We start from the raw sequence: 27,824 nt of genomic DNA, 5'->3' as shown, positions 1-27,824 counted from the left end.
ATGCGCTGATGCATGTTTTCAGGCGTTGTCGGTGGATCACGATAGCAAATATCCTTCGACTTTCCCCACAGAAAGAAATCCGGGGACGTCAGATCCGGCGAACGTGCGGGCCATGGTATGGCGCTTCGATGACGAATCCACCTGTCAAGAAATATGATATTCAGTACCGCTTCAATCGCACGCGAGCTATGTGCCGGACATCCATCATGTTGGAAGTACATCGCCATTCTGTCATGCAGTGAAACATCTTGTAGTAACATCGGTAGAACATTACGTAGGAAATCAGCATACACTGAGCCATTTAGATTGCCATCGATAAAATGCGGGCCAATTATCCTTCCTCCCATAATGCCGCACCATACATTAACCCGCCAGGGTCGCTGATGTTCCACTTGTCGCAGCCATCGTGGATTTTCCGTTGCCCAACTGTGCAAATTATGCCGGTTTACGTTACCACTGTTGGTGAATGACGCTTCGTCGCTAAATAGAACGCGTGCTAAAAATCTGTCATCGTCCCGTAATTTCTCTTGCGCTCAGTGGCAGAACTGTACACGACGTTCAAAGTCGTCGCCATGCAATTCCTGGTGCATAGAAATATGGTACGGGTGCAATCCATGTAGCATTCTCAACACCGACGTTTTTGAGATTCCCGATTCTCGCGCAATTTGTTTGCTACTGATGTGCGGATTAGCCGCGACAGCAGCTAAAACACCTACCTGGGCATCATCATTTGTTGCAGGTCGTGGTTGACGTTTCACATGTGGCTGAACACTTCCTGTTTTTTTAAATAACGTAACTATCCGGCGAACGAACGGACACTTGGATGATGTCGTCCAGGATACCGAGCAGCGTATATAGCACATGCCCGTTGGACATTTTGATCACAAAAGCAATATATCAAGACGATATCGACCTTTTCCGCAATTGGTAAACGGTCCATTTTAACACGGGTAATGCGGAAAGGTACGTGATATCACGTACTTATACGTTTATGACTATTACAACGCCATCTATCACGAAGCGAAAAAAGTGGTCCTACTAAAACATTCATATTTCTTTACGCACTACACGAATATGTAATGGGGGTTCCTACTTTTAAAAAAACGCAGTTGATGTCTGTTTGACCTATGGCAGCGCCATCTAGCGGGCCAACCACAGCGCCACCTGGTTTCCCTCTTCAAACTAGACGAGTTTCGTTTTGTGTAGTTTTTTCGTTTGATGCATATTTCATGAGATATTTGGCCCGGTCACTATCAATGGACCACCCTGTATATACAGCTTTACCAGGTCTACAAATATGAAACCGGAATTTCCCTATAGATGGTGCTAGCCGTCAGTGTACGGCCCGTGAGACCGCGTCGGCAGCGCCATGTGCTTTCTGTAACGGCTGACGACGAGTATCAACACACAGTAACCCAAGTTCTATACAACGGTATCTGTTTCAAACCCGTAAACACGTCGGGTTTTTTGCCTACGAACTACGATTTGCGGACAGCTCTGGTTTTCTGTTATCATTTGAAGAAAACTGCTGCAGAACCGCATCGAATGGTTGTCGAAGCTTTCGGCGAACGTGCTCTTGGGAAAACACTGTGTTTCGAGTGGTTCAAAAAATTCAAAAGTGGGGATTTTGACGTGAGAAACGGCGAGCGCGGGAAACTACCGAAAGAGTTCGAAGACAACGAATTGCAGGCCTTATTGGCTGAAGATGATACTCAAACTCAACAGGAGCTCGCGGAACAATTGAATGTGACGAAGAAAGTCGTTTCTCTCCGGTTAAAAGCTATGGGAAAGGTGCAGAAAGTGGGAAAATGGGTTCTGCATGAACTGAATGAAAGACAGCAAGCAAATCGAAAGACCACTTGTGAAATGCTGCTCGCCAAATTGAAAAAAAAAAAGTATTTTCTCCACCGAATAGTGACAGGTGATGAAAAATGTATACACTTTGAGAATCCTAAGCGTCTTAAATCGTGGGTGAATCCAGGCAAACCATCGACATCCACTGCAAGACCAAATCGCTTTGGGAAAAACACAATACTGCGATCAGAAGGATGTCAGCTATTATGAGCTGCCAAAACTTAATGAAACCGTTAACACTGATCGCCACCAACAGGAAATGATCGACTTAAATCGAGCATTACGCGAAAAACAACCGGAATATGGAAAAAGGCAACACAGAGTCATATTGCTCCATGATGACGCGCCATCATGCACAGCAAAACGGACCAGGGAAACGGTCGAGGCGTTCAGTTGGGAAATACTGGGGCATGCGGCTTATTCTCCAAACTTGGCTGCGTCAAATTATCATCTATTTGCATCTCACTGAACAATGCCTCAATTCGTATGGAAATGTACGAAAATAGCTCGCTGACTGGTTCGCTTCAAAAGAAGAACTGTTTTTCTATTTTTCTTCTTGGCGTGACATTCATAGCCTTTCGGAGAGGTGGGAGAAATGTATGAATAGCAATGGAGATTATTTTGAATAAAATATTGTATCAGTTTCAGACAACAGATGTGAAACTATTTCAACCAAATTCCGGTTTCATATTTCTACACCTGGTACAAGTTTAAGTATATTAAGTATTCGAAACAGATGTCGACTGTGATCTCTTGGTCCAGCCCCACAGATTTTTCTTATGACGTTCCTTTTGTACCTTCAATATGTCACTTACCTGTGTAGAGTGCTCCATACCAGATGTCCATAAGAAATTGACACTGGAACACTCGAAGATACATCAGTGTTAAATATTCTGAAATAATTAAATCTCTCAGTTTGTACATTAAACATGTTACTCTTGATATTCTTTTGGAGATATGACCGAAGAGTTCTCCCCATGTCAACTTGAAGTTAATATAAAATCCTAAAAGTTTAACCGTTCTGTTTTTTTGTATTGTTAGATAGTCCTAACAGAAGGTGATGGGTCCGGGTATCACAAAAGTTTACTCAAGGAGAATCATTTGACTGCAACATGATATTTGTTACAATACTGATGTGTCTTGATGAGTTGTTAACTACCGTAGTGACATCTGCACAGCAGATCGCAGAGTGGGGAACACGCTGTGACAAATCGACGAAAAAGAATGGTCCAACAACTGATCCCTGTCACTACCTGTCTCAATATTTTTCGTCAGAGAATGTCTGTTTCTCAGTGAGGCATATAATTACTTTTACTGGTGTATTATGTACCTTATAACATTCATGCTCCTAAAGTAATATTCAAAGACTTGACTTGGGTCACATAAAACAAATGAGACTTCATTCTTAGTTTGAAAAGCAGTGATTATCTGGTTTAAAATTTAAAAAATTACTGAAATTGTATCTTTCCCCGCCTGAAAGGGCATTTTTTCTTCAAAATAATCACTTAAAATCTTAAACATGGCTGCAAAACAGCAACTGTGTAATTCAGAATGCACTGAAAACTTAGCCAACCACCCAGTTGCAAATAAAGGTTTTTATGCCTTGACCATGGTTTAGATATTTGTAAAAATATCTTCTTCAGAAGTAATGGCGCTAAAAATGAATACATCAGTTAAAAAATAATTATTTTTTTTTACAAACATAATAAAATATTAATAGAAAAATATTTGTAAAGTAAACGTACTCACTTATTACATCTCATAATGCAATAGGCGTTACAGGATAAAATATTTGCGTAAGTTACATGAACATTATGTCTGAGACTAAAGCCAACAGCTACAAATACACAGACTAGGCGACCAGGAAAACTGGGCTAAATAAGGCGCTAAAATACATGCACGTAAAAACCGCGCCTTGGTTGTGTCGAATAACAGCATTTTATAATAAAGAAAGTATGAAAATTCCTCTACAAGGCTATTAAAATATAAAAATTTACAGGTATACATTCTGTATAATATTCTTAATACATCTACTGACAGAGTAATATTGTACATAAATTCAGCGTGCAGAAAGATAGAGATTTGTTGTATGTATTTAGCGCTCTCTGTGGCCCAATGTTCCTGGTCGTCTGAGTCTGAATATTTGTACCAGTTGGCCTTAGTCTCTGACGTAAGGTACATGTAACTTACGCAAGTATTTTATCTTGTGAGGCCTAGTGTATCATGTGATGTAATAAGTGAGTACGTTTACTTCACAAATATTTTTCCATTAATATTTTATTATGTTTGTAAAAAAAATTATTTTTCAATTGGTGTATACATTTCTCGCGCCAATACTTCAAAAGAAGATTTTTTACAAGTATCTACACCATAGTTAAGGGATAATAATTATTTGCAACTGGTTGGCTGATTTTTCAATCTAATAATGACTTAGTTGACTTCAATAAGAGCTCGGAATATTTTGGAAATTATAAGCGCTATTGTGACAGGTCGATACTTCTGGTGGAGATTTTTGTCTCATTTTTAAAAAATTGATAAAGCTTTTAAAATTTTTAATGATTCATGGAACACTCCAAACTGAAAACGTTTTGTTAAAAATATATGCTAAAAGTTCACAAATCAGTTTTCTTGATAATTATCCACAGTTTTAGAGTTGGAGGATATTTTACCACTATTACGACATCAGTGGATGCGATAATTTTCCATTTAAAAGACTGTTTCTCTGGCAACTGCTTCCCAAGTAGTTCACTTGCAGACGTGTCGGCCGTGTTGATAATGTTTCCAATTCCTTTTACTGAAGACTCAAAGAGCTGGTTCAGTTGGTCTGGTTCACGTGACACTTTTTGTGTGTGGGTAGGAGAGTGTTCTCGTGTGACAATCTGCCATGCTGCTTCGCACTTGTTTGGAACGATTTCTATTAAACTTTCACAGTCTAAGCTTACTTTTATACAATCTTTTATATTTCACGTATGTCCTATACTCCGTATCTACCTGTTTAGTGCCTATCTTACAGTTATTTTTATATACACTTCAGAGTAACAAGATGTGTTCCCTAATGCTTCAAGTTCTTTAGTATACTAGTTTGGTAACTTTGTTTTAGACTTACCTTTGAAATTAATCTTTCTTAGAGGAGAAACGTGTACCACACATCAATATATTGATTAAAGAATCAACCAAGTGTAGATTCAAAACTAGACTGTTCAATCTGTGTTTCATACATAAAATCCGATTTTATGCAACTTAGTGCCGGCCGCGGTGGTCTAGCGGTTCTAGGCGCTCAGTCCGGAACCGCGCGATCGCTACAGTCGCAGGTTCAAATCCTGCCTCGGGCATGGATGTGTGTGATGTCCTTAGGTTGGTTAAGTGTATGTAGTTCTACGTTCTAGGGGACTGATGGCCACAGATGTTAAGTCCCATAGTGCTCTGAGCCATTTATACAACTTAGTCTGTCAGCAAACACGTTCACAAGCTCATCTTTCTGGCTTCCCACTCAAGTCACTAAATTTTCTTCATAGACGGTATTACTGATGTGACATCACAGTTCGCTGTAGCATGCGAAGAGTAATCGTTCATGGCCAAAAAACATCCACCTGCATGACTAACAGCAAAAATCTCACTAGAGATATTAACAATAATATGATTTAAGAAGTGTTTTTACGAGTAACACTTTTATTTGTTCAGAATAAATTTCAATAATTTATCCAGTTTACTGATTGTGGAGCTCTGTGGCTGCGGATTATGTGTTATTTTATAAATAGAGCAACTAACCAGTTTTTGAAAAATGTGGCTGGTTGCTATGTATAAAGGAATAAGTTTAATGGCCTTAAGTTAACGAAAAGAGACCTTGATTTAGGATTGTCAGAGTTTTGACATTTCTGCACTGAAGTCACCACATATAGTGATATCTTCATTTTTTCTTTAATACTTCTTTCACAATACTTTCAAAAATTTTGAAGAATATTTCCACAACTCCATGCGGAGACGTAAAAAGTCTTAGAACTACCACGCTCTGTATGTGATCTGAGGCGTTTCCGGCATATATCCTGTTTCCAAAGTTCTCGGGTGTACTCTCAGATCCAGTTGTCGGAGGTCGACAACATTTCGACTCTTCCGCTGTCATCAGATGGTGCTGCTCGAATGATGTGCCTGCTACGTACTGGAAGTATTTATGTCAGCCTAGTACTGGCTCCCACGCCTAGCTCAGTTTGAAGCCCACGTGTCTGTTGATTAGATTATCAGTCACATTGACTTCAATCGCTTTTTTTAAAATGGAGCCCCAAAATTTTTAGGTGGTAGCTAGGACTTTCGTTTGCTGGTAATTCATTTTACGTCCACTTCCAATGCAGTGTTCTGCTGTTACACAATTGTTGGGCTGTAGCATGCTGTGCATCGATCTTCGGATGTGCGGAACGTCTGTACAATACAAGTTTTTTCGCATTCACACGGAACATGGTACACTCCCGCTTTTTTGACGCCCAGGTCGTCTTCCACCGTCCCACATAAAGCTCGTGTTTTGGCTGGCGGGCTTTCCGCAGCAGTCTGCAAATTTTTGAACATACATTGCCAGCAAACGGTATGAAAGCGTTCTTCTTTTCGCCATCTTTCGTTTTTTCGGCCTCCATGTTGTTGTGAATATTGTTCTTTACTGTCACGCTGCGTAAGACGACAAACAGGAATTCTCGTACCAGTATTCATAAGACAATAGCTATGTCAAATTCAACAAAAAATAACTAATTACTGCATCCTACTTTAGAAAATCAGACACACGGCAATTCAGGAGGTAGATTCTTCCCTCACAGACAGTCACGTTCAAACAAATATGGAAAAGTTACCTAATTCGAATAGGAATGTGTTTGCAAGCTTAAATGTTTCTTTTGTCAATGACACACCTCCTTCAACTTCACAGGTTTTAGTTTCCAGGCGGGGAATCCCCCACAACACAGACATTGCAAAGTCAAGTCACAACAGACGTAGACAATGAGAATACTGATGAACCACTCACCACACAATGATTAACGGCAGCTCTTCAAAGACCAATGATCTTGGGACAATGCTTCAGATGTTACTCGCAGAAAACAACAAAATTCTGGCGACACATCTTGACAACAACAAACAGGAAAGTAACAACATTCTCGCGACTCAACAACCAGAAAGTAATAAAACGTTAGCGACACATCTTGACACAAAACAGAAAGAAAGTAACAAAATTCTATCAAGTCATATTGACCAAAAATTGCGAAAGCACTTGAGAATTAGCTAACAAACCACAATTACACAAAATTAAATAAAATTTCTGGCCATTTAGAAGCGCTTGCAGTAATCAAACACAGTTGCAGACCTCATTTTCGCAACGAGTTGTTGAAGTAGATAATCAGTTAAAAAATATCAAAGAAACAATGCACGAAGAGAAACATTTGCTTCTTAAGAAAATACATAAAGCAGTTGCCAGTGCTGCAGTCGCAAGACGACAACGTAAAACACTCAAGCATTCGAAACAGATCGGTGATTTGGAATCGGCGATTAATAAAGTCGACAATGACGCTACGACACAATCGCAATTTTTAACAGCACAAGTAGAAGACGTTTCTCAAAAAAAGTCGAACAATTAGTGCTCAACTCGGCAGACACATTTCCCACACCTTTTACACAAACAGAAGAATTTCTTTCATTACAGCGTTTTCAAAACGGCCAGCAAACAGTGAACAACATCAACGCACAGGAGATTAAAATATTAAAAAGCAGTCTTGCCAACATTGCGAAAACTATGTCATATGATCAAAACCCTTGTGATTCTCCAAATACTTTAAGGACAGTCAGACGGATTTAAACATGAACAAAATGTGCGCAAAATGAGAAAAATAAGGGACTCTGAAACGGAACAGTGACAATCGCGAACATTTTACAATAGAAACGATATACAAAATTCTCCCAGACACGACGGTTCGACTATAAACATTTTCTTTCAGTACGAACATTCACAGCTTTTAAAAAAATGCAAATACAGACTTGCACCTATTAGATTGGATTCAGCAACTCTCTTCCTCTTTACCTCCAGCTTGGCCAGTAACTCACAAATTAGAGTTCATTGGCAGTTTTTTGAAAGGCAAATGCGCCCAGTAGCCAGCAATATTATTCTGTTGAAGAATTCCAGAACGTATTTTTAGCGGCGTATTGGTCGGAAGCGGCACAGCGAGGCGTCAAAGATCATTTAATTAAACCTACCAAATTTTGAGAAGTCGCAACAATTTCGCAAATTTTTGAGTACACTGTGCAACATTTAACAGAGCCAGTCAGTCCGCTCCCATTCAGCTTTGCAACTCAAAACTTTCTCGTTCACTATGTTTTCTTTACTTTAAGGTCAACAGAAAGAATGTATTAATGCATTTCGCAACCTACTTCAATTACTTGAAATTCAGCAGTCTGACTAATCTTCCGTTAAGAAAAATTTCTCTCAAAGCAACAGAGGTTACAATGGCAATAGGAATCAAGGTTACAACAGATCATTTAAGAACAGACACGGCAATAGCCACAGGGATCAGAGTAATTAAAACACGCGAATCAGTTTTAACGGACAGCTTCAGTACAGTCAGCAAGAAAACCAAAACTCTGCTGGTACCAACCAACACTTTCAGCAGCAAGGTAATAGCTGGCACACTTCGTCTCGGCAAAATTACGGATCACAGCAGAATTACAATAATAATAATCAGTAAAATAATTATGTTCATCGAAATAATGAGTTAAATTCCAAGCGTCACGTATCAGAGGATACGACAACAGAACCTCAATCAGAATTACAGGCACAGTAACAGCAAGGACACGAGGCAAAGTGACAGTTCCGACCAGCAACAACACTGCGTAGTATTCAGTGAACCAGATAGTCGCTTTCACACAATGACTAGAAAGAAGCTCAGCATACTGTGGATGTCAACAGCAAAGCGTCTTCTACAGACAGTATGACCACGCTAACAGAACGTACCACGTTGGAAGACATAAGAGACACTTTATTGTAGGAAAAAGAACAGACACAAAAGAATGTGTACCATCCGATTATCAATATACAAACTGAATCACATAATTTCACCGCAGTAATTGACTATGGATCTCCAGTTACAGTGATTAGTGATGCAGCATTTAATAAACGCAATGCGAATAATTGTTGCTCTACATTCCCATTACAAAAGACTAAAGTTAGAGGAGCAGTTTCTGGAAAAGGAGTAGATGCAAAACTACAGACACACTTAAAACTTACTATCATGGTCACACATTTTCTGCAAATTTTTGGATCGTCCCAGTTTTAACAACTGAAATTATGCTAGGTATGGATTTCTTGACAGAACATAAAGCGCTTTTGGACTTTAAGGACTCATATTCTACTACGTAACAATAACAAGTAAGTTGCATTACAGTTTCAGCAGAGCATTTCAGTGAATGAACAGGAAATCAACAGGAGATGATTTCGTACCAAGTAATGACATCTGACAGAAGAAGTTGATTTGTTATAATTGATTGATATTCTTCGACACTGGACCCTTATCATGTTTTTGGCAATGTCTTTTAATGCAAAAGACACAAAATTTTCACACGCAAGTTTTTTAAACACAAAGAATACACATCATTTTTCACTGACATCTTTTGCTACTGACAATGCAGGTGAAGAATCTAATTTCGACGTTTCGCAGACGATCAAAGCCAAGGTAGACATTTGTGAAGCAGCAACAGACAAAGACAGACAACAGTTACAAGAAGTTTTATAATCGCATTTACAGGTTTTTGACAATGCACCCGGCACATGTGGTTCCAAACAAGACAGATCGTTAAGGTGTGTCTGGATTCACGACAGATTAATGAAACTATACTTACAGAAACAGATAGACCACAGGAACTTGATGAAATCATACAAAAGTTTCATGGAGTAACAGTGTTTTCGACGTCAGATTTAAAGACTGGATTTTGGCAAATAGGACTTTGCCCCAATTGTGGTAAGTACACTGCCAATTGCTTTGGTAATTGTTATCAATTCTGCAAATTACCCCTCGGCCTTACCATATCTTCAGCAGCTTTCATTCGTGGCATGTATACTACTCTTATATCAGATTTAAAAGAAAGGGTCACAGCATATGCCGATGACATACTCATTGCGGAAGCAACCTGGCATAAACACAACAGTACGTTGAATGTACTACTGGATGCATTATCACATCAGGGTATTCCAGTCAATCTACGTAAATTAGAGTTTGGAAAATCTATTTTTAGGCCACATCATCCCTGCTGAAGGAACTGAACCTGACTCAGGTAAACTTCAAGCTATGTGAGACATCACTATTCCCACAACTAAAAAAACACTAAGTTTTCTTGGCCTCGTCAATTTTTTTAGCCGTTTTATTCATTATATGGCTTTAGACATACTAAGGCTTTGTCAGCTAGGTGGTAAATACTCAAATTGGTTCTGGGATGCTCAGGCATTAACTGAATCTGAAACGTGCTTTATAGAATGCCCCACTATTACCACACCCAGATCTTTACAAAGATTTTTGTGTCGCACAGACAGCTCCAAAACTTGGAGTTCATCTCTTCCAGGAAATAGAAGAGAATGGTGTGATCGTCACGAAAAGTATTGCCTTTGCCAGCATAAATAAATTATTTCATTATAGAACTCGAAACATTATCAGTCCTCTCGGCTTTTACAAAGCTTCGTTATTTCTTGTATTGCAAACACTCTAAAGTGTGTACAGACCTCTGTGCAATTCAGTTACTCATGTCCGCCAAATTTTCGCATGATCGTCTGGGAGGATGGAAATTTTATGTACAGTCATTCAATTTCAGTCATCCATATTCCAGGCACACAAAATGTAGACGCTGACGCTTTATCACGATCTCTTACTGCTTCTCAAACGACTGCTTCCACACAATTTTGTCGATCAAACTTTTTTACAGTTAGTAAGTTGCGTTAAAAGATATTACCAAAGGATCCAGTGTGGAAGAATATCAAACAATTATGGCATAGCCGAGAATTCTTCCGGGTTGTATGGCCGTGGTCCATGGAACTCTTCTACCCCTGACGTTTCGTCCAAGGCTACGTTGGACGAAACGTCAGAGTTCCATGGACCACGGCCATACAACCCGGAAGAATTCTCGGCAGCTGATACATCCGGTCGTGAAAGCCTTCATTGTATAATTATGGCATAACAAACAAAATTCTACTATCAGACATTATTACTTGGTACGAAATCACATCCTTTTCAAACATTTAAAACCCGACAGTAATACTTGGCTTCTTCTTGGTGATCTTATCAACAAACTGATATGGTATATCCATCTGAGCTATGCTCATTACGGGCCAAGAAAGTGTTTCCCAATACTTCGTCAAACAACCTATTTCATGGCCATGGAGAAAAGAATTAGGCGCGTTCTCACGAAATGCAAACACTGTCAGCATGCAAAATCTTCCGATACATCACATTTGGCTCCGCTTTTGTCAATTATCCCCATTAAATTACGTCATTTAGCGGCGGTCGACCTCTACACGCCTATTCTAAGGAACAAAAAAAATTTTGCTTACATGTTTGTTGCAGTTGAGGTAGCATCTACACTTATTTCCTTTACGCCACTTCGCAGAGTTACAGCTAAAACTCTTTCAGTTGCATTCACTAAGAATTTTTTACCACACGTAGGACACGTAGAAAAGGTTATATTGGCAATTGATCACAATTTAGTTCCGCAACGGCCTCGGACATTGCACAACTGAAAGATTAAACACATTTTTATTTCCAGGTACCATGCTTCCTCCAACACATGTGAAAGAATAATGAAACAGATAGGAAAAGTATGTAGACTTTATTGCCACAAACAATACCCTGAATGGGACAGATATATGAGATATTTTAGAACACCATTAATTCAATTCCTAATGATACAACTTTGCTCTTGCCACAGTTACTTTTGAAGAATACAATCCTCCAAACAAAATAAAAGAACCTGTTTCTTTCCCCAAGTCACAGTGTTTACGTAATCGTGAACTGATTGCCATTGCAACAACTAAAATAAGAAAGATAGCTGAGAAGAGGAAAATGATTCGAAGTTGGACAAAAAGTTTTGGTTCGAGCTCAACATTCTCTTGTAAAGCAAAGAACAAGTGTCAGAAATTTCCATTACTTTATTACGGACCGTTTCGGATTCGAAGAGTTCCACATCCCAACGTAGAAGGAACGCTTCGAGATGTCATCACATCACCAATACAAAAACCGTTCACTGAATAATTATTTGAATTTCGTTTCTCTAAAGATGACACCAACGCACCCATCTAAACTAAAGGAATTGGTATAGGCATGCGTATTCAAATACAGAGATATGTGAAGAGTCAGAATAAGGCGCTGCGGTCGGCAACGCCTAAATAAGACAAGTGTCTGGCGCAGTTGTTAGATTGGTTGCCCGTGTTATGTACATAAATGAGTTATTTATGAAGGTTTTGCCTGATACTACTTGAGTTCAGTTCTGTCAATGAGTGTGGGCTTGTGGCTGTCACTATTCCAAACTTATTTTAGAATCTAAGGGTTCAAGAATGCAGATGTAATTCTTCTGATTTACGAATTGTGCTTTATAATCAGTGAAAATTGATGAATGCAGCTACCTCACTTTTGAGTTATGTCTATAATTAACTGTAGGCTCGTATCACGAGTTCGAGCTGTTTGTTTGCATCTTAAAATAAAACTAAAGAGGAATTTCTGCATTTGTAATGAGTTTAATTTTTACTAAATGATTAACTAACGAGTCGTCTCTGTTGTATCTTTCGTTAACAGTGATCTTGTTAAAGATGCCTCAATGCCATGACTGAAATTTTAATGAAGGTTTCTATTGCTGTGGTAGCGGCAACCTCCGTCCTGTGTTAGTAGAGGAGGAGGAATTATTGCTACTGACGTCCCCCCTGCCACCGCCCCTATCACCATAAATTTGAACCACCTTTGTCAGTCATTTTGGCTACTTCGAAGGCAATGGCGTTCTGATAATTACTAGCAATAGCCGATGGTTGATATTTGTGACATAACCACTTCATCATATGTTTTGCTGTTTGTAATGTGAATGTATTTTCTTTATTTCATTTAATATTCTTTACTAACAGGAAGTGATTTTATACTTTTGCCCTTATGAGTTGTTTGCCACCAGTTGTTTACTGAAATTTAGTCTTTTCAGTTAAAGTTATTCTTGAATGTTTGCTTTTAAAAATAAATTCATCAGTGTTTTAAGAAACGTTAATAAATTCGTTATGGCTCAGTACCAGAACCACTCAACACCAGCTCTGTACCGATTCCAACCTGTATATGCACACAGAATAGCAATTGCTTTGGCTCATACTGTGTCTATAAGGCGTTTCGTCTCTTTGGTTTCACTGCGTCATGACTTATGTAATAGATACAATTGTTACAGACCATATACAACGCTATGTTCTAAAATAATTGACCCAGATCTTTACAATCCATCATTTTACAAGCAAAGGTTACGTAAAAGAAGACAGCTTGGATTTTTTCCGCCAAAGACAAAGGCGTCACAGAAAATAAAAGCAACATGAGAAACAATAACATCGAATTTTGTGCGTCATAATGCATTTTCTATTACAGGCTAACGTACAGATAGGAATGATAAAACAGGTAACGTACATATATTTGCAAATGTGCAACATGTACCGTCAGTAATCAGAGGAGATATTTAATTTCAGCGTCTGTGCTACAACCAGGGTTTCTTCATTGACTGTAAGAATTTTAATATAGGTGTCGCATATGAAGACTGAAGCATTTATTACAGATGAAGTGTGTGAAGCAATAATTTGTGGATTTTTATAATGATGATATGATAAGATAACAGGGAGTGAGGATAGCGAATTTTTTATGATTATTATGCAGACGTTTATCGTTTATGATTTGAAGTATGGCATATTGATGTTAAAGATTGTTAGTAATTATGTGACGATTTTACCCTTGGGGTTTGGTGTGTTTCTCTAATGAGTAGTATTTGTAATGGTTTGCGATAAGGTGTTGCATAACATAGTGCAAGTCTATGAATTTACAGGAAGATAAACACTTTGTCTCAACAATATGCATTTTCTTCTTTGCGAACAGCAACGTGAAGGACTGAAGACGCTTATTGCCATGTACTTGATTTGATGAATCCATAGTTCTGCTTGCGCTAATGGATTTTTTCCTCATTCACAGGATAATATAATTTCTCATTCTTTTTCAGCTATAGCTAACCGACTTCATAGGAAAGACAAAATTTCTTAATTATTTTAATTCTGTATTTTTATTTTGCTTGTTCATAGATATTAAGTACTCTTTTTGATACCATTTAAATTTTGCATTTACAGTCCCTGGCCAGTTTATTAGACGCACTACAGTTTTTAAGCAAATTTTGATTTATGTCTCACGAAATTTGTTTTTTAATACACAAATTGTGATAAAATGATTATGTGTAGTCTACTCCATAACTATGGTGATATAAAATATAAATAAAACGTAGTATCTGTTGAAAATATTTTATTTCAATTTGTTGAAAATATTGCAATAATGACAACAAAAATTAAAATATTGTAAAAGCGAAAACATTAGTTTTAATATCTTGTTTTGCCACCTTTTGCAGCTTAATACGACGTGGCATGTTGATGCAACACTATTGTATCCTGCATTTGTGGATGATGATACCACACATGGATGATCTTCTCCAAGAGCTGCGTTTTCGTTGTGATATCTTTTGTCACTTCACTCTTCATTAGTTCCAATACATTTTCTATGGGGTCCATGTCGGAACTATTACCTGGTCAGTCTAACAAAGGGATATTTTGTTCCTTCAGAAAGGATTTAACTGACCTGGCTGTGTGACAGGGAGCTCCATCCTGCGTAAAAATTCGGGAACCATTCTCTGAGCTGTGGTATTAAAAGTTTATGCAGGACTTCCTTGTGCTTGTCTTGCCTCATATGTCTTTAACCACGTAAAGACTTCCTGTACCCTTGCCACAGATGACAGACCAAATCATCACCTTAGTTGCATGTTTTGCGGTCTGAGTAATGCAGTCGGGATGAAATTTTTCTCCTGTTCGACGGTGCACATACTGAGATTTGTTAGTTAAAATTTCAAACGTGCTTTCATCGCTGAAGCATACCTGTAAAAAATCAAGAAACATAATTAATATACTACGAATAAATGCAGCACAGGTTATAACACATCGAAAATGATAATCTTAAAGTTAAATTACTCATCTCCAGACGTCCACATCTTTATCACACCACTGTTTAGCCCACTTCAGACACTTTGCTTTCATTGTGGCTGTTAACTTTGGTTTTCCAGCGGGTCAACAGGCCTTGAAACCAACATCCTTCAACTTTCTGCGAACAGTGCGTTCAGATGCATTCACATTAGCCTCGTCCGGTTGAGATTTTATCTGTTTCGTTGTTGCAAATCTGATTTCTGGGTAAATTCTTTTGAGAAATCTTTCAGAACTTGGAGTGAACATTGGTTTTCTTCCACATTTATTCTTCCTTCTGGGGATCAGTCTTCACCTGAATCAATTTTCTTCTTCATGCGCCTCACGCTAGCTTCTTACATTTCCAACCTTCGTGACATTTCCCGATTGGAATACATTTTCGTATTAACGAGCGCTTTCACCTCAGGTTTTTTACGTAGTGAAAGGTCACCTCTCTTATCCATTTTTAAAGGATTAGTAATATCTAGCTGTTAAACAATCAATTGTGATGTCGATATTACGAAATTGATAATCAAGGCGAACAAAGTATTACACCAGTTACATGCGAGAACGCAAATGAACAGGTCCTTTCCTGTACGCTGTACTGTGCACGTTGATACTTACAATAAGTCAACACTCAAATGTCACGAAGCAACAATAAATACAAAATTCAACAATGTAGTAAGTGCCCTGACTAACTGTGATAAATTTTCCGTTTAATAACATTAAACATAGTACTCAACACATAATCATTACAAATAACATTAAACATGTGCAGTGCGTCTAATAATTTGGCCAGGGACTGTAGGGTAATTACAAATAATTGGCATGTGCATAGGTTAAGGTTTAGAGATCACATTTTCATTTGCTTTATGTTTTGTAACTGACAGACGACAGACAAATGCAATAATTTCTTCTTTTTTTACAGCAGCAAAATGTACTGCACATTCCTCTCTTTTCCTTCCCTTTGCTCTGTAATCTTATGAGCATTCACTCGAGTATGAAAAAAAAAAAGAAAAAATACGCTGCAGAAATCACTATAGTACTCTTGAATAACGACACGAGTGGTCTACTCATACTCGTGTAAACAGTAATAACACTGACAACAATGTTTGCATATTGATATTTGCACATTGCCCATGCATGTAATGATTACAGTATTTTAATGTTTCTTTCCTCTCACAGATTTCGATTGTGATTATTTTCTCTAAGATGTCACTACCGACACATCTGTATAAAATGTAATCTCGATGCTGGTCAGAAATGTTTGTTATTCTTTGCCACGTAATCTGAGAATTTACTATATATAGCTTTGGATAAATGTCTTAACTTCATTTTTTTTCACTGTATTGTAACAGAATACATGTGCTTTGTAAAAGCAGCACATTCAAGGACTCACTAAGTGCAGTCTGAGAAAGTTCGACGTATTATGAACGTTTCTTTAGCGCGACATGCCACATCGATTAACTTGATTTTGGATGACTACACAGTCATTTGGTGAAAATGACATGGCAGTACCTTTTGTGAATTGACTGACTAGTTATCACTGGACTCATTATGGGCAAGTACTGCATCCATTCTTAGTCGCCTCACAAACAATCATGCTACAATGCTTTCACTTCATAAATTATAAAACAATGTTATAAGTGCTAAAAGACACTTCAACATTTGCTAGGTAGTGTACTGTGTACACTCACGCCAAGAGCTTCGCGTACAATAACCACGAAAAGAAATTGCTTCGATACATATTTGCTACGACTAAAAGACAATGTAATCACAGGTCAATCTCATGAGTTTTTGTGCAGAACGACTACAAAAATAATAACGCCATTAATGTCATTTTTCCCACACTTGATGACTTCATAACTAGTGCACACTAATGTAATACACAATTTTCTTCAACTCGTGCACACTTCTGTCAAATGAAATATAACATATTCTGAGTGCACCTGGGCACCAATGTAAGCAATATTTGTAACATTACTTGGAGCACGAAATGTACAGAGCTTTTTGGAAATTAATTTATGTGCGACTGAGCACCACTAATTACAAAACAAAATTTTTCATGACTTCTTTACGGTGCATATATGCATGTCACATGTATATATTGTATATTCTGTAATCTTTTCATGTTTCTATATGATATAATGTAGTACTTCTTAGTTTACTTCTACTTTTGTGTAATATTGTATAGACGAATGTTTCAGTACGCTCTTTGCCATATGCAAAAATCATCCTACAAGATTCTGGCTGCAGAGGCCGTGGGATAGTGAAATATGTCTATTGGGAGTTCGTTATTTGCACTCCTGGCATTTTTACATACTTTCGATGACTCAAACGCCAAGCGATAATTTTGAATATCTTATTTTTCGAGAACAGTCTTTGGTCGCAGTAGCTCTGTAGCTGGAAAATGCGTGTTTTGTCATCGCTGCTTGGCAGCGAGCAGCGCAAGTGTTCTGTCGTAAGGGTGACAGTGAGACAGACTGCGGGCAGAGGACTCGAGGCAATGTAGAAGTAAAGTTAAGTGCATACGTGTTTAAGTAAAACGATTTGTGTTTGAATATTGTGAAACAGAGGGGAAAGAGTTGATTAGTGATTTAGAACGAAAACAGTACCAAGATGAATGAAGGTAAAAATTTTTATTTAGTGGCACTGCAGTCGCATGATTTAGGATTCATTGTTGAATGAGACATCCATATCAGGGAACTTGAGATTTTCATCAAAGATTGAGTAATTTTCACTGTAAGGTACTTTTCATGTTTATTGACAAGCTTCCTGGATGCAGGGACAATGACATCGCAATCCGAGATGGCGTTGACAGGAAATGTAAAGAATACAGAATGGCAGCAGTGGGAAATTTAAAGAAATTAAACTGTGCCGGGGGAAAATCTACAGATTTTAGCTTCTATTAAATTGAAACAGCGAATCACAGCACAATATGTTACCAGCCATTAGAATGAAAAAGTCACCAGCCAGTACCTGCCATGTTCAAAAGTATCTGAACGGTCCGAATTATGAATCAAAATATTTTAGATATATTTACAATACTACACTACTTCAATTTTTAAATTTCCCGTCATCAGCCATCTTGAAATTTTTTTAATTTCCCACCAGCGCCATCTTAGATTGCAATGCCATCCTCCTTGCAACTAGTGAACACGCATATGTTGGTAACATAGCATTCACTGGGAGTTGAAGTCACGATATAGATCCGAAACCGAGGCTGAAGGGTACGTCACAAACCCTACGACATACTACTCAGGACAAGAACTGACGATAATTCTAGGGTGGGGAAGGTATACCAGAGATGATCATCAGTTCTGGAAACATTCCCTCTGAAGAGAATAAAGGATAAAATGGAACACGTCTGAACCATTTTGCCAACGACATTGTACTGTTTGCCTCTGCAAAGAAACTTCAACACTGAAACTGAGAGCGTAAAGGAAACTTCCGACACTAGCACAGAAAATCTGTCATGTCATTATTATTTTAATCTATCTACCACACGTAGACACAAACTTGCCACTTAACAAATTGGTAAGTTGTTTTGTCTAGTGTTCTGTCAGTGATATCAAAAGCGATTCCAACAACAAGGCTTGCCAGACCACACCACCGATGGAGTTCCGCATATTTCTGCCCTGTGCAGCGGGCACATTCCCTGACACCATAAAAATCACCTGGTGTAAATCCATGCTCACTGGAACTACACACGGAGGCTATGTAAAGGTTTTTAACCACCGCTACCAGTCACAATAATTTGTTAACTAATGTATTATTTATGTATTGTGCGACATGTTTCGAGGCTATACCTCATCATCAGGCTATGTGACTGGCAGCAGTGGTTAAAACCTTTACATATTTTTTGAGACAGCCACGGTCAAAAAATAGTCAAAAATGGCTACAAATTCTTACATACCAATGTCTGTGCTGTGAGCTCCAGCAGGCTCCTCAAGACCACGAGCAAAATTCTGGAGTGTGTCATACCCTAAAGAGTTCAAATGCCATTAACTGAAAACAACACCATTCAGGCTAAGCAAGTTGGGTTAAAAAAAAAACTATCGGCAAACATGCAGGTCCTTAGATCGCCAAAACCTCAATCGATTTAAACCTACTTAAGCTGGCCATTTAAACTGAGACAGACCTTATGATAACACAGGGTGTACATAAAGTCCAGGAAACGCTTTCAATTAGTTATTGCACAAGAACTAAACATTGTACAGATGTCATACAATTGCAGTTTGAAGAGAAAAACTGAAGGGTTTTTTTAAATTTTTTTTATAACAAACATTTGATGTGCGAACCATGAATGACCCGGCAGACGTCAATACTGGAATCGAATTCTTGCTGTACCCGTCGCAGCGTGGCATCGTCGACTGTGGCAGTCGCTTCCCGTATTCTCTCCCGGAGCTCTGCTACATCACGTGGTAGAGGCGGCACATACACCAGATCTTTAATGTGACCCCACAGAAAACAGTCACACAGAATGAGATCTGGTGATCAGGGAGGCCATTTCATTAAACAGCTGTCCCCTTCTGTGGCACGGCCGATCCATCGATTTGGCAGCTCCGTGTTCAGGTACCCAGGAACTTCACGATGAAAATGGGGTGGAGCTCCATCCTGCTGAAAGATGAACGGAGAGTCCGATTGTATTTGAGGCATCATCCATTGTTGCAACATATGTCTAAGGAGGAACATCCAGTGACAGTGCTCTTGGCGAAGAAGAATGGCCCATATAGTTTTCTACGTGACAAGGCACAAAAAACATTTACCTTTGGGAAATCTTGCACAAATTCAGTGCATTCGTGTGGATGCTTTGTACCTCAGATTCGACAATTATGTCTGTTCACTTCCCCATTAGTGCGAAAAGTGGCTTCGTCACTGAAAATTAAGCGATCAACAATGCCACTCCATCCTCATTCACTTGTCGCAATTCCGGAAAAAATTCAAACATTCGAAACTCTTGTCTTTGTCGAATACCATACAAATAGACTTCCTACAAGGTTGTGTGTTATCACCTATCCATTTCAATCTTTTCACCAGTGGCATATCGGGTGGTTATAACTAAACTGACGGCGCTCCGAATGCTGCAGTGCAGAATATTTATATCGTACGATGCTGAAATATCGTACGTGCGATCATTAGTCGATACACTGATGGAGTATACTAAAAACAATAGTTCTACTTTCTGCCGCCAGGTGAAAATATGGCGCTATGAGCAGTGAGAATGAGGCATTTGCCCCATTTTGACGTCAATACAGTGGCCGTTGCTTTGTAAGAGCACGCGAACACCCTTACTCCCGACAGCTTGCGGTTTTATTGGTTATTTTTCTTTGAATGCTGTTAAACGTAATACAAATATGGTAATCTGAAATATACGTCACTAAATCTACCGCGCTACGTTCCGTTGCTACTCCTCTCTCGACTCCGTGAAACTTGGCATCAGAGTCACGAGGAACCGTCACTTGGGCACGTTTTAAGGAGCAACTGGCATGACGTAATTGCCTTACGGGCCAAATACATGCAGGTTTGATAAACAACGTGCACGGCTCACCGCGTGCACTGCTAGCCCCTGCCACTCAACTAAAAGTTTACATCAACGTAGTACACTACAGTAGACTTTTATCCCGATTCGCATGCCATAAATCCCGCTACATCAGTGTGTCTCAAACTGGGACGCGACCCTGGGGTGGGGATTGGGGGTGGGGTGGAGGGGGGGGGGGCGAATGGCGTGCAAGGGGGGAGGCGAGTTACGTTAGGAAAAAAAAAATGTTCTTAGTAACCAGTGTTGCCAATTTAGCGACAAAAATGATTTAGCGACTTATCTGGCGACTTTTGGAGTACTGACGACTTTTGAAGTACAAATCAAAACTATTTTGGGCCAGTACTTTCATTAACTATAGAATGGGTACTACACTGACTTTGTTCTAGATTTACTATGTTAAATTAACTTCTTAGCATATCATGTAGCATTGTTCAGCATTTAGAAAACCTGAATGTGGGAATTGCCTATAGGGTAAGAAAAACTTGACTATAGAACAGTTCATTATTCATTACCCACTAGCCTGTTATCGTCGATAGAGTATCGATCTATAATTCTTCAACTTTTGAACTCCCTTTATTTTTCGAACTGACAAAAAACATACGTAATATTAAGTATAATAAAATACGTCTCTGTCCAGCAACCTCTAATTTTTCGAAATGTTAACTCACAGTCAAATTATTACCACATGCACAGTGGTAACGCAAGAACAATTCGGTGGGGGTATCGCAGACATTATTACGTTTTAAACAATGAACAATAGGACTGATATCGAGTTACCGAGTGAGTAGATTGTTTCATGACCTATAGTTCGCCTGAGTTTTAATGTATTTTCAGTGATTATAAATTGGTGAAACTTACGCTGTGGTGGCTTACATAATGGATTTACCGCAGAAGAAGAAGCAGTACGCTCAAAAATATCGGGATGCGTGGGAAGCAGAACCTGAATTCAATAGGTGACTGAAACCAGTCGTTGGAGACTTATCCAAGGCAAGATGTCAAGTATGTGCAACAGAGTTTTATGCTAAATTGTGTGATATTAGAAAGCATTCGAAAACTATTAATCATAAACAAAAAATTGATTTAAAAAAACACGAACCACCTTACCTGTGAAAATTGTTCCGAAAACTACAGTTAGAATAGCAAGCAGAGCGGAAGGCACCCTTTCTTTATTTATTGCTGAATATTGTTCTACTTTAGCTGAAGATAATTTAGGACTGTGCAAGAAGGTGTTTTCCGGTGATGAGGGCGCTAAAAACATTTAATTACATCGTACAAAGTGCACTAACATTATAACTGAAGTTTTGGCTCCATATTTTACACAATCATTGGTTGAAGATATAGGTAACCAAAAATACGGTGTACTAATAGATGAACCCGCAGATGTATCAATATGTAAAATGCTAGGTATCGTTATACGGTACTATAATGTAAACAACCAAACCATTAGATCAGCATTTCTCAAACTCGCTGTAGTAGGAACTGGAGATGCAAGAAATCTGGCTGCTGCTCTTGTGAATTCTTTGAAAGATCTCAAACTTCCAATCGCTAATATGGTAGGAATTGGCACAGATAATGCTTGCACAATGGTTGGAATAAACAATGGGCTTTTCGAGCAACTCAAGAGAGAATATGGTTTGAAGTGTTTCGTATTGATCCGTTGCATTTGTCACACTCTTCAGCTTGCAGTTTCGCATGCCTCAGTGAATACCATACCTAAAAACATAGAGTTTCTTGTACGAGAAACCTACAATTGGTTCTCCATTTCACCCAAAAGACAAGAGGAATATAAAAAGGTTTATGAGACAATGAATTGTGGAAAACAGCCACTAAAATTTTTGAAGGTCTGTGCAAGACGTTGGCTTTCATTTGAACCAGCAATACAAAGAATTGTGGAGCAGTGGGAAGAACTAAAGCAACAGTTCTCACTTGCCATGGTTCAAGACAATTGTTACATTGCTGATCTTTTGTACAAGTTGTATTTTGACGACTCAAATCATCTTTACATGTTTTACCTTAAACATGCTTTAAAAGACGTACAAATAGCAATAAAAGCTTTAGAAGGAGAAGACAAAATAAATTAATAGATACACTTGTATTTCTCATGTAGTCACTCGGACAAAACATAGTTTTTCCAACTGTTGATTTGTTGACAACACCAGTTCCAAGCGAATGTATGTACGCAAAACCGAACCTTGGCTTTATGTTTGAACAGAAATTGTCTTAGTCAAGTTTGTCTGAAGAAAATAAAGTTTATTTGAAGAAGATATGCATTCAGTTTAGTCTGAAACTCATAAAAGAAAATCAAAAAAAAAAAAAAAAAAAAAAAAAAAATGCCAATGCTGAATGTTGAAGAAACACTAAAAGTGAATAAAAATAATGCTGTAGCGGATGTAGCCAAAGAATTGGGTTTTAGTGACGATTTCATAGATGGTATGCTGCAAGAATGGCATAATATCAACTTCATTAGGTGGAATAACACTACTAACACTGTTCGATTTCGGAGTGAGGTTTTGCAGTATAAAAATGCTGCAGGGGAGAATCCTTTTTCTTTGATTTCACAGCTAGCAATGACTGTTCTATGCCTACCGCATTCAAATGCAGGAGTGGAAAGAATATTCAGTTCTATGAACATTATAAAAACAAAACAACGTAACAGATTATCGTTAAAGACAATTAATGCTTTAATCATATTGAGAGACAAGCTGAAGAAACAAAATAAAGATTGTGCATCTTTTGGCATACCGTCAGCCATATTGGAGCTTATTGGAAGGAAAAAAGGTTACACTTTTGTGACAAAACCAGTCGAACTGCAACATCACCTTTTGAGCGACGTTCAACACTCTACATCAACTACAGTTCTGTCAGAGTATGAAACAGAAGAGTTATTCGATCTTCTGAGTGACGACGATGAATAGCTCACATAGCAGCATGTATATATTTTGTAACCTAATTTGAGTTCTTGTTTTCTTTTGTTACAAATATAGTTGTATATTTCTAGTATATTTGACTACTGTGATTGAAACAACAATTTATGTGTTGCGTCAGTTATGATAACATGTTTAATTAAACGTTAGCGTATTTTATATGTATGTTGTTATAAGCGATGCGTTATTTAATTAAGTCAATATAGCAATTACGTACGAGACAATTTTTATTAATATTTTATCAACACCCCCCCCCCCCTTCCCACACCCTGGCTTATTGCACCATTCACAGCACGAAATTTTCAGTACACCCCTAGTAAAATCAGTTTTAGCGACTTTCTAGCGACTTTTGATATTGAATCTAGCGACTCGGGTTTTTTAGAGTTGGCAACACTGTTAGTAACAATCAGTCAGAGCGGGCGCACACGTGAGATTTATTGTCGCGCAACCACTTCGTCTTTGTTGCTGTCCTAATGCTTCGGTTTTTGAGAGCTCATTCATGATGAGCAACTGTTTCCTGACAGCGAACCCATTCTGAATGGTTTATGCAATGCAGTCGACCAGTGCACAGAGATGGATTGTTTTGAGACTGAAGTGGTTTTTTGCTCTTATCACTCGACAAATGACAAAACAATGGGAAAGGAAGTATTCGATTCACTCGTGTATGTCTGAAAGACTAAATAAAGAGAAATTCGCTTTAATATTTCAAGAGCTGAGATGTTACCCAGAGAAATTCTTCAGTTATTTCCGCATGAGCGCAACGTCATTTGTCGAGCGGTCACAATTCTGGGACCTGCCATCACCTACCAAAACACAAATCTGCGACTGGCGATTCCGCCGGAAGAGAGACTCGGTGTTACATTACGGTTGGTTGCATGAGATTACACATTTTTTATCTGGTTTGATATTATTCATTATTCGAGAAAACCAGTTAATAACAGTAATCGATACATCCTGTATAAAATATGTCCAAAGCAACTGATTACAACGACAGAAAATGAGTGCAGGTATAAAGTGTAAACACTGTTGCGTGTAGTGACATCTTACATAGTTTCTGATTCATTGGATGGCACAGAAAAATTGTGCGGTATGCGTTCAAGCTGTCGCAATAATGAGAAGACGTAAGGACGGTGTACGAGCTGATTCCAGCAGTAGGTTGATTGTCAGACATGTTGTTGTTGTTGTTGTGGTCTTCAGTCCTGAGACTGGTTTGATGCAGCTCTCCATGCTACTCTATCCTGCACAAGCTTCTTCATCTCCCAGTGCCTACTGCAGCCTACGTCCTTCTGAATCTGCTTAGTGTATTCATCTCTTGGTCTCCCTCTACGGTTTTTTACCCTAAACGCTGCCCTCTAGTACTAAATTGGTGACCCCTTGATGCCTCAGAATATTCCCTTCCAACCGATCCCTTCTTCTAGTCAAGATGTGCCAAAAATTTCTCTTCTCCCTAATTCCATTCAATACCTCCTCATTAGTTATGTGATCTACCCATCTAATCTTCAGCGTTCTTCTGTAGCACCACATTTCGAAAGCTTCTATTCTCTTCTTGTCTACACTATTTATGGTCCATGTTTCACTTCCATACATGGCTACACTCCATACAAATACTTTCAGAAATGACTTCCTGTCTCTTAAACCCAAACTCGATGTTAACAAATTTCTCTTCTTCAGATACGCTTTCCTTGCCATTGCCATTCTACATTTTATATCCTCTCTACTTCGACCATCATCAGTTATTTTTCTCCCCAAATAGCAAAACTCCTTTACTACTTTAAGTGTCTCATGTCCTAATCTAATTCCCTCAGCAATACCCGACTTAATTCGGCTACATTCCATTATCCTCGTATTGCTTTTGATGTTCATCTTATACCGCCGGCCACTGTGGCCGAGCGGTTCTAGGCGCTTCAGTCTGGAACCGCGCGACTGCTACGGTCGCAGGTTGCCTCGGGCATGGATGTGTGTGATGTCCTTAGGTTTAAGTAGTTCTACATCTAGGGGACTGGTGACCTAGGATGTTAAGTCCCATAGTGCTCAGAGCCATTTGAACCATCTTATACCCTCCTTTCAAGACACTGTCCATTCCGTTCAACTGCTCTTCCAAGTCCTTTGCTGTGTCTGACGGAATTACAATGTCGTCGGCGAACCTCAAAGTTTTTATTTCTTCTCCATGGATTTTAATACCTACTCCGAACTTTTCTTTTGTTTCCTTTAGTGCTTGCTCAATATACAGATTGAATAGCATCTCACTCCCTTCCCAGCCACTGCTTCCCTTTCATGTCCCTCGACTCTTATAACTGCCATCTGGTTTCTGTACAAATTGTAAATAGCCTTTCGGTCCCTGTATTTTACCCCTGCCACTTTCAGAATTTGAATTTGAAAGACTGTATTCCAGTCAACATTGTCAAAAGCTTTCTCTAAGTTAACAAATGCTAGAAACGTAAGTTTGCCTTTCCATAATCTATTTTCTAAGATAAGTCGTAGGGTCAGTATTGCCTCACGTGTTCCAACATATCTACGGAACCCAAACTGATCTTCCCCGAGATCTGCTTCTACCAGTTTTTCCATTCGCCTGTGAAGAATCCGAGTTAGTATTTTGCAGCTGTGACTTATTAAACTGACAGTTCGGTAATTTTCACATCTGTCAACACCTGCTTTCTTTGGGATTGGAATTATTATATTCTTCTTGAAGTGTGAGGGAATTTCGCCTGTCTCATACATCTTGCTCACCAGATAGTAGAGTTTTGTCAGACATAGATGTTGCCGTAAACACTCGCACAGGGGTGGAGATGCTAGAATACCGAACGCCACCACTGAAACTATCACGTGTGTCATTTGGTAGACACGTGTTCTGGAAATGTCTTATTACCTGAAGAATATCAATTTGTGCATCGATCATTCGGTGTGTGGGTTTCTTTTCTGGAAATCTGTGGTAAGTTCTTATAGGAGGTCATCGGTCCCTAAGCTTACACACTATTTAATCTAACTTACGCTAAGGACAACAGAATCACACACCCATGCCCGAAGGAGGACTCAAACCTCCGAATCCGCGCGAACCGTGACAAGACGCCCGAGACCACGCGGCTACCCCGCGCGGCGTGCGGGTATTGCTTTCAGCATAGGTACAAGAGACAATGCAAAATGTGTTGCTGGGTCATCCATTGATGAAGTAGTTTCTTTCTTCTCTCGAAGTATATCGAGTAAAGGTTCTTCATAACTCCTCTTCTTCTTATTTGGATTATAGGAGGTATGTGGAGAACGAACAATGGGTGGCCTTTGAACGTTCTCTGTTTCTTCAGGTTACTCATCGCTTACTACTGGTTCAGCATTTCCACCTGTTTCACGTGCTTCTACGGCTGGTAGAAGAAATAAAAACTGATCGTATAATTTCTACTTTCGGTGCTTTACGGCTGGTTGTCCTGACTTGACCGATTTTTGGTCACGCAAAGCATGTCCTTAGCTTTTTCGACCTTCGTTGTACCAGCGTTCCTAGGAAGCAAAGACAATAAATTGAAACGCTTGACACTGTCGTAGATTTTAATTTATTTTGATGAAATAAAAATGAAAACTACTATAATTCGATTACTTTAAGTCACTTACGAAACTTAGTAAATTATTATAACTTTTTTTCAGGTATCTAGCAACTGGATCAACTTTCAACCATCTTTCATACAACTACCTGATTGGTGCTAGCACAATCCGCAAAGTAGTGAAAGCAACATGCACTGAAATATGAAATGCTTTGCAGCCTATGGTTATGCCAGAGAAATGTGAAGAAGAGTAGTTCATTGGTTCAAATGGCTCTGAGCACTATGGGACTCAACTGCTGAGGTCATTAGTCCCCTAGAACTTAGAACTAGTTAAACCTAACTAACCTAAGGACATCACAAACATCCATGCCCGAGGCAGGATTCGAACCTGCGACCGTAGCGGTCTTGCGGTTCCAGACAGAGGCGCCTAGAACCGCACGGCCACTTCGGCCGGCGGTTGCACATTGCTGAGCAGTTCTATAAAAATACCCATTTACCCAACATCATAGGTGCTATAGACGGAAAACGTATTTGAATAATTCTTCAAAGTTCTGGCTGAGAATTTTTTAATTACAAAAAATTCTTTTCCGGTGTGTTGAATATCAATTTGTCTTCAGAGATGTTGGTGCAAATAGAGCAGCAAGTGATTCCTCAGTTTTTAATAATTCGAATAGCAACGTAACCTTCTGAACATACCGAACGATCGAACATTGCTTAACGATCCAGGAGACAAACCAATGCCTTTTTGT

At 38.9% G+C, this 27,824-nt stretch overlaps 1 protein-coding gene across 3 annotated transcripts in view; it reads right to left on the bottom strand.

The window, feature by feature from the left end:
- Nucleotides 1-27,824, bottom strand: part of LOC124551159 (zinc finger protein 420-like) — a 121,636-nt gene that overhangs the window by 7,011 nt on the left and 86,801 nt on the right. Inside the window, exon 6 of one of the 3 annotated variants that reach the window (XM_047126130.1) lies at nt 14,364-15,001. The exons of the other annotated variants lie outside the window; for them this stretch is intronic. Coding sequence (XP_046982086.1) covers nt 14,965-15,001 — 37 coding nt within the window. The 3' untranslated portion in view covers nt 14,364-14,964. Of the gene's footprint in view, nt 1-14,363; nt 15,002-27,824 lie in introns of those variants that run through there. 3 annotated transcript variants of the gene reach the window in all.

Source organism: Schistocerca americana, chromosome 9, assembly GCF_021461395.2.
Source record: "Schistocerca americana isolate TAMUIC-IGC-003095 chromosome 9, iqSchAmer2.1, whole genome shotgun sequence".
NCBI classification, from domain to species: Eukaryota; Metazoa; Arthropoda; class Insecta; order Orthoptera; family Acrididae; genus Schistocerca; species Schistocerca americana.
Note: the sequence above shows the minus strand (reverse complement) of the source record. Positions and strands in the feature narration are given on the sequence as shown.